Source organism: Chlorocebus sabaeus, chromosome 11, assembly GCF_047675955.1.
Source record: "Chlorocebus sabaeus isolate Y175 chromosome 11, mChlSab1.0.hap1, whole genome shotgun sequence".
Taxonomy (NCBI): Eukaryota; Metazoa; Chordata; class Mammalia; order Primates; family Cercopithecidae; genus Chlorocebus; species Chlorocebus sabaeus.
In genome coordinates, this window is record NC_132914.1 from 107,987,586 (window position 1) to 108,000,781 (window position 13,196).

Genomic DNA, 13,196 nt, shown 5'->3' on the forward strand with positions numbered 1-13,196 from the left:
AGCAACATGACGGGCAACATGCTTTCTTGTTTGCATCCATAAGGGTAGAAAAGCATCTCCCTCCAACCCAAGTCTTCCTTTCTGTCTGATAGGCCACTGTCAGTCGTATGCCTATTCCTGGACCAGTAGCAGTTTCTGGGAGAATGCTATGCACTAATTGGCTTAAACTTAGATTCCCAGTCATTGGCAAGGAGGATGGGATGGCTGTGATTGGCTAACACTAATGGAGATCTACCTTGGAGGTGTGTGTAAAACTCAACTGCTTCTGGTTACATAGGCTTAACAGGGAAGGACTGTTACCTGAACAAATTGGGCTCGGCTGGGAAGAAGGGAAGGGAAACAGATGCTGAGGAGGCCAAAAAAAAAAAAAAAAAAAAAAATCATTTTGAGTGAGTTCAAGTGGGTTTCTGATTTTTGTAACCAAAGAGTCACTTGGACCGTCAGTTTTCTGGTCTGCATCCAAATGCCTCTGCCCAGTTCCTCTGCGGCTTGGCTCTAATTTCCTCCTGTGTTCTAGAGGCTCTGCTGTCGCCAGCGTTTCCCACCGCTGGCTCATCGCTTTGGCAAGCTGGCATCTCACCCTGCTCCAAGTCCCGCTGATGAAGCAGAAGGTCCCTTTAGCAGAATCGATTCTGACATGTTCTAATTTAAAAAGCCTGGTACGTCTCTGCATGGGGGCTGCTGAGAGCTGCGCCCATAAAGACACAGAGAGTAAATTCGTCAGAGGAAGGTCTATTTTTAACAAGTCCTGAACCTAATTGAACTTAATCATTTTTCAGTCGTTGACACTTGAAATGTGTGAGTCACTGGGCTCTGCGTGGAGCTGAGTGCTGGAGCAGCCCTTTAAATATCAGAGATGGGAGATATCAGCTTGCAGGGCTGCTCAGCTTTGGGGCTGCGGTTTCAGTCAGGTTATGGAAAAGCGTGGGGCTCTAGAGACAGAGAGCCTTGGGTTCAAATCCTGGCTGCTCCACTGACTGCAAAACAAGGTTTCTCCAAGTCTGTTTCCCCATCTGGAAAATGAGGATGGTCAAATGTATCCAAAACTCTTCATATGAATCATTTGGAGGTAAGGCCTGACATGTAGCTGTTCAAAATCTATCCTCCTTACTTGACATAAGTATTGATGCTTCCTTGCAGAAACAGTACTGTGTTTGGTTTGGACCGTGTTGCCCAAACCGTATATGTAATATACTGTCCCACTGACTTCCCTCATGGTTACAACGTGGCTGCCAGCAACATCGGGGCAACATACTCCCTTGTGTACCATATTATCTTTCTGAAACCAAAAATATGGTAAGTTCTTTTTTTTTTTTTTCCTGCAACCTTCGCCTCCTGGGTTTAATCAATTCTCCTGCCCTAGCCTCCCAAGTAGCTGAGACTACAGGCACCCACTGGGTGCACGCCACCATGCTGGGCTAAATTTTTTATATTTTTAGTAGAAATACAAACACACACACACACACACACACACACACACACACACACAGGGTTTCGCTATGTTGGCCGGGCTGGTCTTGCACTCCTGACCTTAAATGATCTGCCCACCTCAGCCTCCCAAAGTGCTAGGACTATAGGCATGAGCCAGCACACCTGGCCTTCAAAATGTGGTAAATTCTAAAACACATCCTGTCCCAAGAATTTACGGATCAAGTGGAGACCTTAGCAGGGCTGAGCCTTAGCAGGTCTGAGGCCCCATGGGCTGTGAGTTTGAGACCCTTGAATCCACTCAGGGGGCGAGGAGTTAAAGTGGAAATCACATGGAATCAAAATTACTGTAGAAAATGCGTACCCCCAATAATTTTCCATAAATTCTGTGATTGTTTCTAGAGCTTAGCCCTAGAGGGGCTGACTTGTGTTTCAGGGCCGATTGTATGAAAAATGTGTATCTTTAAACTACTAAACTCCGTTAGGGCAGTGAAAAGCTCACTTGCCTGGATCACACTTGGGTTCCTGTGTTATCCTTCCAGTGGGTGGGGGTCAGGTGAATGTTCTGAAGAAAATTCTCCCTCACTGATGAAGTTATTTTTCTCATAAATGATTTATCTTCCCCCCCAACTTCTTTTTTTTTTTCCCCAGAGTAGGGAAAATTGGGCTCCTTTGAGTTAGCTGCGTATGAAGTCCGTACCTAGCAGGGCTGCTGGGAGCATGAGTGTAGGTGTAGGCTAAGAAGACAGTGAATGGGGTGTGAGTGGGGTGAGGTTGACCAGCGATTGCATGGCGTTGGCCGAGGGAGGGGCTGAGATTGTTGATTGACTCAAGAAGTCACTTAGCGTCATGAGTAGTGTGGTAAGGGATCTTTAGAGAGTGTGTCGCCCCTCTCCCCCCACCAAAAGCTTCCCTCCAACCAGCTGCTCTTGTCCTCTCTTCCCGAGGACCCTGTGCCCTCCCTGTGGACTTGCAGGGGAGAACGTCCATGCCTATGCGGGTCACAAAGGCGCCCGTTCCAGGGGTCCCAGAACGCCCGGGCGTGGGGCTGGGGGTGTGGCGCAGCGAGGCCGCGCAGCAAGCAGTCCTCCCGGCACCGTCGGACTCGCAGTTGCAGCAGCGTCGGACAAGCGGCCCGAGCCACCAAGGACAAGGAGTCCGGGCCCCGCCACTGGTAAGTTTCGCCGCCCGTCCGGCAGCGCCTGCTGCGCCACAGCTCCCCCTGCCAGGGAAAAGCAAAGCGCGGTGGTGGTCCCCAGCCCATTCAGATCTCGCTGCCCTAAGCCTGGAAGATATCAGGGTCTCCCGCAATCATGCATAAATAAATTGTAGCGTGTAAAATAACTCCAGGGCCGCGCGAGGTGGTTCACGCCTGTAATTCTAGCACTTTGGGAGGCTGAGGTGAGAGGATCGCTTGAGCCCAGGGGTTCGAGACCAGCCTGGGCAAATTCGTCTTTACAAAATATTTTAAAACTTAGCCAGGGGTGGTGGCACCACCTGTAGTCCCAGCTACTTGGGAGGCTGTGAGGGGAGGATCGCTTGAGTCTGGGAGGTTGAGGCTGCAGTGAGCCGAGATTGAACCACTGCACACTAGCTTGGATGACAGAGAGAGACCCTGTCTCAAAAAAGGAAAAAGAAAAAAAGTTCGACAAATTATTTTCCTCCCATAATAATCCTTTTTTAAAAAACAAAACAAAACAAAACAAAAAACAAAACCCGTGTATGTGTTTCTGTGCTCCTGTTTGGCTAGTGCCCTAAGCACATGTTTAATTCCATCACCAGGTTGTTCAGCCCTGGCTCAATATGATCCCTATAGCTGCCTGTCCCAAGGTCCCTAGGGAATCCATCATGGGGCAGGCTTGTCTTTTAAAGGCAGGTTGTTAAAATTCAGAAGCAGAGGAGGTGCAGGCCTAATTAGATATTAGATAAATGAAGATGATCTCTGCCTGGAGGAAACTTTATTCATTCAAACTGTGTTTGCCAAGAGCTTCCCATGTGCCCAGGACCATGGATGCTGTGGTGAATAGACTGAGGCCCAAGGAGCAGGAGGCCCTTGCCTGACGTCCCCTGACCTGGGCCACTGGACTTCTCTGCACTTTTCCTTGCCCACGCTGTTCCCCAGAAGTGGGCAGGTCTTAGATTCCTACCAGGAACTGCAAATTCAAATTCCTGCTGGCTCTGGGCAGTTACAGAAAATGTAGAATTAGGGGGAAGGGAGGTTAGCCAATAGGGAGGAGTGGGGCCTGTGGCCAGGAGAGTGAGTGTGTGACCCACATTTATGTTTTGAAACACTATGGAACAGAACTGGAGGCAGGTTGAATTGGCTCCATGGACTGTGAGTTTGAGACCCTTGAATGAGAGGGTGGTAAGCCAGGGGTCAGGACATCCAGGAGATGCTCTGCAGGCCAAGCTATGAGGATGGGGTTTGGGGTGGGGGAGATCTGTTCCCCCAGGGAACATAGGAGCCCATCCCAGAGGGCACTGACTGAAAGGGAAAGGCCTGGGTTAACATCCGGAACGTGAAGAGAAGCCAGCACCCTAGGGGAGAGTGATGGCGTATGTGCGTATGAATCAGCACGAAGGCAGGAGGTGACAGAGACTTTGGTTCCCGGAGGATGGTGCATAACCCAGCCAGTGATCTCAGGGGCCAGACAGACTGGTACTTGAAAATCTAATTCACAAATCAGCTACATTCACCCAGCATCTGTCATGAACTAGGCACTTGAACTAGGCACTATACTAACCACTTTACCAACGTTATTTTACGCTGAGATACGGGTGTGGGTATCCCCATTCTACAGATGAGGAAACTGAGGCTCAGAGAGGTCAAATCACACTATCAGTGAAAGTCAGGAATACCCAATTCAAGCTGTTAAGATGGTGCATTACACATTCACTTAGGACCCAAAGGGCCCTGGAACATAGAACAGCTCCTGGACAATATGAAATTGGAGCTGCCCCAAATTCCAGGGTTGAAAGAGGCCTCAGAGAGAGTATCCTTTGCCCAAACCTTGTTAGTCAGGTAAATCCTCCTACAGCTACTACCGCCACCTGGAGGTGGGGATCATTCCAGAAATGATGAAGATACAGAACCATTGCCTTATACCACTTCCCTGCCTGTGGGAATTGCCCAACATTAGACAATTCACTTGGCCTCCAAACCCTCAAAAACATCAGGGAAAATGTGGAGGTTCCTACATTACCAGCCACTATTTTCCTATCACCCATTAACCTGAGAATCATTTTCAACGTATGCATCATGTGAGTTAGGAATGCTTTAGGCTTCAATGAACAAAATACTTGGTGACTGCCTTAAACAACAATGACTCTTGTTATTTCACCTAACACGATGTCTAGAGGTAGGCAGTTCCAGGGATGGGGCAGTAGCCAACAGTGTCAATTGGGACCTACATTTTTTTCCCATCTTTCCTCTTTGCTGCTGTTAGTGTGATGGTGATATTTCTCCTCATGGTCATGGGATGGTTGCCACTGCACCATCATGCATGTCTTCACAATAACTTCTAAAAGCAGAAGGAGAGGGGAACATGGACAAGCTCTCACTAATTTTTTTTTTTTTTTTTTTGAGACGGAGTCTTACTCTGTTGCCCAGACTAGAGAGCAGTGGTCCAATCTTGGCTCACTGCAATCTCCATCTCCCAGGCTCAAGCAATTTTCCTGCCTCAGCCTCTTGAGTAGCTGGGATTACAGGTGTGTACCACCATGCCCAGCTAATTTTTGTATTTTTAGTAGAGAGGGGGTTTCACCATGTTGGCCAGGCTGGTCTCAATCTCCTGACACCAAGTGATCTGCCTGCCTTGGCCTCTCTAAGTACTGGAATTACAGATGTGAGCCATTGCACCTGGCCCAAATTCTCACTTTTTGTCACAAAGGAATGGAATAGACTTCTCCTTATGTCTCATTGGCCACATCTGGGTCACATGTCCATCCTTAGACCAATCATTGACAAAGGGAAGTGGGGTTACCATGATTAACAGGAACCAATCATGAGTCATCCTCTGGAACTAGGCACATTGAGGGGGTAGAAAATCAGATTTGTGTTAGGAAGAAAGAAGTTAGGGTATTCTCTGAGGCTTACTAGCTGCTGTAACAAATACATCCCCACATTTCATTGGCTTAACACAACAGAAGTTAATGTTGCATTTGTGTAACAGCCCAATGAGGATGTTCATGGTTGGCAGGTGACTTCCTCTACAAGTTGATCTGAGGACGTGTCTTGTGGCTCTGCCTCCTATAAATGTCAGATGGGGCAAGAAAGGATGGAAAGGTCACACCCACTTCTTAAAAGTAATGGTCTGGAAGTGACAGACTTCCCCTCTGCTCACATCCCATTGGTGAGAATTCATCAGAGAGCCCTGCCTGGATCCAAGAGGAGCAGGGAAGCGAAGCCCTGGATGGGCAGCTAACTCAAACAACAATGCCAGATGAAGGGAAGTGACTGTTGGGAAGGCAATGAACTGATCTCTTTCAGGCTGATCTTATCTCATCCTTGCTTTTAAGAAGCATCCAGGCTGGGTGTGGTGGCTCACGCCTGTAATCTCAGCACCTTGGGAGGCTGAGGTGGGTGGATCACCTGAGGTCAGAAGTTCAAGACCAGCCTGACCAAAATGGTGAAACCCTGTCTCTACTAAAAATACAAAATTAGTTGGACATGGTAGTGCATGCCTGTAATCCCAGCTACTTGGGAGGCTGAGGCAGGAGAATCACTTGAACCTGGGAGGCTGAGGTTGCAGTGAGCCAAGATCATGCCATTGCACTCCAGTCTAGGCAACATGAGCAAAATTCCAGCAAAAAAAAAAAAAAAAAAAAAAAAAAAAAAAAAAAAAAAAAAGCAGCATCCAGTCTTTTCCAGATCTCTTTGCTAGTCACTTTCCACTAGACGCTGCCTATACTTGAGCACAAATCATTTTCTGAACACTCCTTTCAGTCACTTTCTTCTCACCCTTTGCCTGGGCAGTTATCTCTGCCCAGAATACCCCCTCCCACCCTCCAACTTTTCTTTTCTGCCTGGTGAACTCCTATTCATTCTTCAAAACCCAAGTTAAAAGTCATCTTTGTGGAGCCTTTTTTACTGTTTTGTCCTAGGCACGATTTATGGCACTTTGCAGGCTGACTTACCACTGAATTCCACACAATGTGTAGCATACAGTGGGGGCTCAGTTTATGTGCTAAATAGATGTAAGTATTTCAGGTATGAGAACTCATTTGGTTGCAAGCAATAGAAAATGCATCTCAGGTTGCTTTAATGGAATATACTGATTTCTGTAATTGGACATTACTCAGAGGTATGTTCAGGCTTGGCTAAATGCAGGTGCTTGGATGATGTCCTCAGGACAAGAGATTCAGTCTGTCTTCATTTTGTCTTCTCTCTTCCATTTTAGCTTGGTTCTCAGTCTCTGCCAGATGGCTGTCAACCCCTCCTGACCTTATCCACCGAGGTTCAAGTTCAGCAGGAAACAAAGTCTCTCTTTTCATGAGTGTTTCAGCTTAAATTCCACCATTCACTCTGGTTGGACTAGCTAGCTTCATGTGCCCATCCACCCCTGAAGAAATCCCAGGCTAGAGGGCTGAGATCATGCAGACTGACCAGGATCTGGCGCTCTGATTCGCCCATCCAGAGTCAGATGCCCCAATCTTGAAGATGGTGGGGTATGGTCAGCCCCTAGGAGTGCAGGAAGATGTGGCTCCCCATGAGAACGTCAGGGTATTGTTACCAGGAGATAGAGGAACACCCCTCTCACCCTTATCAACATTCACCACCCTGCACCTTCACCCTCTGAAACAATCCATATCCTGCCATATCATCCCAGCCACTGTGTACTGAGCACTTACTATGTCCCAAGCACAGTGCTGAGTGCTGAGTGTCTTACACACTCAAATGACATGGCTTCTAGAATTTCTCCCATTTTCCAGGTGAGGAAAATGAGGCCTAGAGAACTGAAGTGACTTGCCCAAGGTTAATAAGTGGCTTTGGAGGAATTTGAAATGAGATCCGATGATTGGCACAACCAATGCTTTAAACAGTTGCATGGCAGGACCCTCAATGGTGGCAAAACTGGAATTTCTGCTTTTGGAACCCAGCTCCTGCAGTCTGGAATTGGCTGTGCAGCGGGTCTCACAACCTCAAAGGATGTGTGGGATTAATGCTGTCCCTTGCTCTGAATAACTATGGGCCAGATGAAGTTCAAGTGGTGACATGATAAGAATAGTGACTCCTGTTCTAAGATGGGAGGGTGGGGATTCCCCGACAGCTGTAGCTGAAGTTGGGCACATTTCTGTTTAACTCCATCAGGGTACACACTGCCCTGATGCCTTTTTTTTTGAGATGGAGTCTTGCTCTGTCACCCAGGCTGGAGTGCAGTGGTGTGATCTTGGCTCACTGCAATCTCTGCCTCCAGGGTTCAAGCAATTCTCCTGTCTCAGCCTCCTGAGTAACTGGGATTACAGGTGTGCATCACCACGCCCTGCTAATTTTTTTGCATTTTTTGTAGAGATGGGATTTCACTATGTTGACCAGGCTGGTCTCGAACTCCTGACCTCAAGTGACCCACCCACCTCAGCCTCCCAAAGTGCTGGGTTACAGGCATAAACCACTGTGCCCGGCCCCCTGATGCCATTTTGCCCCCTCTTTGGGTACACAGGGAGCAGGAGGGTAACTGACACACCGCAACCATCTGCCCAGCTCCTAATAATAACTGGTGAGAGAAACAAGTTCCAGGCAAACATTGCTTTAAAACCAATAAGTGCCTTTTATCACACCCGGGCAGCCATCTGGGTATCCTCCTCATGTGCCAAGGTGTGGGTGGAGGAAGGGATGGCAGGGGGAGGGAGGAGGTGCCGTTCTGACCTGCACCCCCCAGCAGGGGTGGCTTACAAGTTCTCTTCCTTTTGCCACCATGAACAGGGCATTGCAGAGAGAGAGAGACGGGCAGGCTCACTGGCTTTGAGCTCCCTGGATACAGTGTCTGAGCGGAGGCAAAGTGCGGTTCCTTCAAGATGTCTGTGGTAGGTGATGCCAGCTCCCGGCCACAGAACACCTACTATGGGGTCAGGCACTGTGCTGTCCACTTTACACATGTTAGTTCATCTCATCCTGACAACAGATCTGTGCTCGCCCGTTTCGTAGGTGGGAGGCTAGAGGCTCAGAGACATCCAGTAATTTACCCAAGTTCCCACTAGATGGCACAGCGAGAGCTTGAACCCGGAACCCCAAAGAATACCCTCCCCCGACCAGAGTATGCAATTACAAGTCAGTCATCTCTCCACCCTAGCAAGCCAGGGTGGGTTTTCCATGTAATAGACAAGCAGCTGACATCACCCAAGGGAAGGTATTCCACCTCCAGCCCTGGCCCAGCCACCCCCACTGCCCTTCATTCTTAAGCCCATCTGTGGGCTTCTGTAGCCACCTGACCCACTACGGCCTCCCACTCCCCTCCATCTCCCCCAGTTGAAGAAGCACAGAAGAAAAGACTCCGACACTCCCCAGGAACTTTCGGAGAAGGCCAAAGAGCAGCAGGCAGAGGCAGAGCTCCGGAAGCTAAGGCAGCAGTTCAGGAAGATGGTGGAAAGCCGGAAGTCTTTTAACTTCCGAAACCAGCAGAAGATCGCGAGTCAGTAGTAAGTGATGGTTGGAGTTTCACACTGAGTGACCTTGGAGGAAAGTTGGGGTTGGGTTTCATGGTGCTTGTCTTCTGCCTTGTGACCCCTGGGGCAGGGAGCCACCTCTGAGCCCCATTGGAGGACTCATGGTCTTTTATCTGCAGAGCCTAGTTTCAAGAGAAACCCACTTGAGATGGCTTCAGTGGAGAGGGGGAATTTATTGTCAGAATGCAGGGTGTTTTGGGGACCCCCAGGGGCTGGGCACCCAGATCTCAGGGAAGGACCTAATTGAGGAAGGAGTTCTGGTTTCTGTTTTTCTCCACACATGACTTTTGTTCTCTCTCTCTCTGAATTTCAGCCCCAGCTGGTGAGAAGTGGCTGCTCCGACTCTTAAGTTTACCAGCTGCACAGAGAAAGGGTCTTGAATCAATTCGAACCCCACATTCCCGGGAGAGGGAGACTCTGATAGGCTCAGCTTGGGTCAGGGGTCTCCTCCTAGTCCAATCAGCTGTGGCTTGAGGGGGCAAGGGACACAAAAATGTCTGGGGCTGTCACTCCCTTGGTCCAACAGGGAAGTGGAGGAGTTCCCAGAGAAGGTAGAAACCCCAGTGACATTTCCTAATTGTGTGTCCTTATGAGAACTGAAAGATAGAATATTTGAAATTGGGTTGCATCAGAAATTACAGAGTGTATCATTTCTTTTCTTTTCTTTTTTTTTGGAGATGGAGTGTCACTGTTGTTGCCCAACCTGGAGTTGGCAATGGCATGATCTTGGCTCACTGCAACCTCCGCCTCCCGGGTTCAAGTGATTCTCCTGCCTCAGCTTCCTGAGTAGTTGGGATTACAGGTGCCCACCATCATGCCCTGCTAATTTTTCTATTTTTAGTAGAGGCAGGATTTCACCATGTTGGCCAGGCTGGTTTCAAACTCCTGTCCTCAGATGATCCACCCACCTCGGCCTCCTAAAGTGCTGGGATTACAGGCATGAGCCACCGTGCCCAGCTGAGTGTATCATTTCTTCAGGTAACAGAAAGGTGTCCCCTGGGGTTGAATACGCAAACATTAAACAGGCTTTTTTAGATTCCCTCCAAGGGAATGTAACTCCTTAGCTGCATCCATATTGTTTATAAAGGCAGAAACTGTCCATTGTTAGAAAGGAAATCTTACTGTTAGATGTGAAGTTCACAGGATGGGGAAAAGGAATTTTTATTTTTTATTTATTTTTTTGAGACAGGGTCTGGCTCTGTCACCCAGGCTGGAGTGCAGTGGTGCCATCTCGGCTCACTGCAACCTCTGCCTCCCAGACTCAAGCGATTCTCCAACCTCAGCCTCCTGAGTAGCTGGGATCACAGTCGTGTGCCAGCACGCCTGGCTGATTTTTTGTATCGATGGAGTTTCACCAAGTTGCCCAGGCTGGTTTCAAACTCCTGAGCTCAAGCAATCTGCCCGCCTATGCCTCCCAAAGTGCTGGGATTACAGGCGTGAGCCACCATGCCTGGCCTGAAAAGGGATTCTTTAGATTTTCCATGGATTCAACTTACTCAGGGCCAGGACTAGCCCATAAGGGACCTCCATGTGAATTTTTTAAAAAGCACACTTTCTCAAGACACTTTACTGCCATCTGTTGGAAAAATTGTCATTATGTAGAGATTTTGTTAGAACAAGAAAGTGTCTCCAGAAAAGTGTAATAAATCCACAAAACAGTGGGATGTTTTCAAACTGGTGGTGCTTCCGAGGGCTGTACGGGCCACAACCTGCACATCTGTGGCTGGCTGACCTGATTCTCAAGCCTACCTCTGGTGGGCATCAGGAAATACCTCCTTTTGATGTGTCTCTGACAATTTTTTTTGAATTTAACCCTTCTTCACCCCAGCCCCACCCCACACACAGGCTTCTGGATCTACTAAGTCAATCCATTTGATCTGGTTTCACTTTGATGGAACTGAAGGGGAGGAGGGTGGAAGAATGGAGAGTTTAGGTTCTTATTATTTTATTTATTTATTTTTTGAGATGGAGTTTCCTCTTGTTGGCCAGGCTGGAGTGCAATGGCACGATCTTGGCTCACTGCAACCTGTGCCTCCTGGGTTCATGCAATTCTCCTGCCTCAGCCTCCCAAGTAGCTGGGATTACAGGCATGTGCGACCACACCCAGCTAATTTTGTAGTTTTAGTAGAGATGGCGTTTCACCATGTTGGTCAGGCTAGTCTCGAACTCCTGACCTCAGGTGATCCACCCACCTCGGCCTCCCAAAGTGCTGGGATTACAGGCATGAGTCACCACGCCCTGCCAAGTTTAGGTTCTTTCGAGTGAAATACCTATACAGTATTTAAGGAGGCACTTTTCCCCAGCGCTGACCCTGGCTTACAACATCCAGGGAGTAACTTAAGGTTTTGGGGCACTTCACTCCCTTTATACCAGTTCCAGGCCTACCTTCAAGATAGACAAACCTTCCTTTTGCTTTTACCAACCCTCTCTGAAAACCTCTTTTTTTTTTTTTTTTTTTCTTTTTTTGAGATGGAATCTTGCTCTGTTGCTAGAGCTGTACTGCAGTGGTGCAAATTCGGCTCACTGCAACCTCTGCCTTCCAGGTTCGAGCGATTCTCCTGCTTCAGCCTCCTGAGTAGGTGGGACTACAGGCGCCCACCGCCACGCCTGGCTAAGTTTTGTATTTTTAGTAGAGAAAGGGTTTTGACATGTTGACTAGGCTGGTCTTGAACTCCTGACCTCAGGTGATCTGCCTACCTCGGCCTCCCAAAGTACTGGGATTACAGGCATGAGCTACGGCGCCCTGAAAACCTAACTTTTGTAGAGTGTTGTACTCTCTTTTTTCTCTCCACCTTAACAAAGACACTCAACCCCCTCTTCCCTCCCACTCCCCACCTCCTTCCAGGAGGGGCTTAAGCAGGGGAGATGAGTCCCCAGGACTGTTGAGAAGACAGGTGGTCACTGGCCAAATATGGCTATTTACATTTGTAATTAATTAAAATAAATAAAATAAAATAAAATTTAGTTCTGCTGAAATAGCCGCATTTCACGTGCTCAATGATCTCTTGTGCCGAAGTGGATACTATGGGCCCCTCAGAGAACATTTTCATCGCTGCAGAACATCCTGTTAGAACGGGATCTACAAACTACGGCCAAATCTGGCTGGCTGCCGGTTTTTGTCAATAAAGCTCTATTGGCACACAGCCATGCCTATTGGTTCACTTTTTGGCCAGTGAACCAATACAGAAAAAGGTTTGCCAACTCCTGTCCCAGGACCCTCTCTCTCTTTTTTTTTTTTTTTTTTTTTTTTGAGACAGGGTCTCACTCTGTGTCTCCCAGGCTGGCTGCAGTGGCACAATCTCAACTCAGTGCAACCTCTGCCTCCTGGGCTCAAGCAATCCTCCGACCTCAGCTACTTTTAATATATTTGTAGAGATAGGGCCTCACTATGTTGTCCAGGCTGGTTGCAAACTCCTGAGTTCAAGCAATGCTCCTGCCTCAGCCTCCCAAAGTGCTGACATTACAGGAGTGAGCTACTGCTCCAGGCCTGTAGAACATTCTTTTTTGTTTGTTTTTGTATTGTCGAGATGGAATTTTTATTTTTTATTTATTTTTTTGAGACAGGGTCTGGCTCTGTCGCCCAGGCTGGAGTGCAGTGGTGCGATCTTGGTCCACTACAACCTCCGCCTCCAGGTTCAAGCAATTCTCTGCCTCAGCTTCCTCAGTAGCTGGGATTACAGGTGCCTGCCGCCACCCCCGGCTAATTTTTCGTGTTTTTAATAGAGATGGGGTTTCACCATCTTAGCCAGACTGGTCTTGAACTCCTGACTTCGTGATCCACCGACCTTGGCCTCCCAAGGTGCTGGGATTACAGGCATGAGCCACTGCGCTGGGCCTGTAGAACATTCTTTGCTGTTCTATAGCAGTGTGTCCAAAACTGTTGAAGCATCTGGACACTTGATCTTGTAATGAAGCAGATTCTGATCCAATTGGTCCCAGGTTGAGCACCTGAGATTCTGCATTTCTCCAGGCTTCGAAAGGATGTTCAAGCTACTGATCCGCAAACCGCATTGGGCAGTGGGTGTCAGTCTCCAGACTGCCAGAAACTCAGCCTCTGTGCCATTTCCCCTTGTTCCATTGTTGTGCAGTCTTTCAAGCTCCCATTG

The 13,196-nt window shown here is 48.3% G+C and overlaps 1 protein-coding gene across 3 annotated transcripts in view; it reads left to right on the plus strand.

Annotated features, from left to right (window-relative positions):
• Positions 1–2,484: 2,484 nt before the first annotated feature.
• CCDC63 (coiled-coil domain containing 63) overlaps positions 2,485–13,196 on the plus strand; it is a 59,697-nt gene continuing 48,985 nt past the window's right edge. Inside the window, exons 1-3 of one of the 3 annotated variants that reach the window (XM_008004717.3) lie at positions 2,485–2,602; positions 8,351–8,451; positions 8,894–9,063. In XM_008004717.3, the coding sequence (XP_008002908.2) occupies positions 8,443–8,451; positions 8,894–9,063 (179 nt within the window). In that variant the 5' untranslated portion in view covers positions 2,485–2,602; positions 8,351–8,442. The remainder of the gene's footprint in view (positions 2,603–8,350; positions 8,452–8,893; positions 9,064–13,196) is intronic. The other 2 variants (XM_037996529.2, XM_037996530.2) reach the window with 2 other exon arrangements.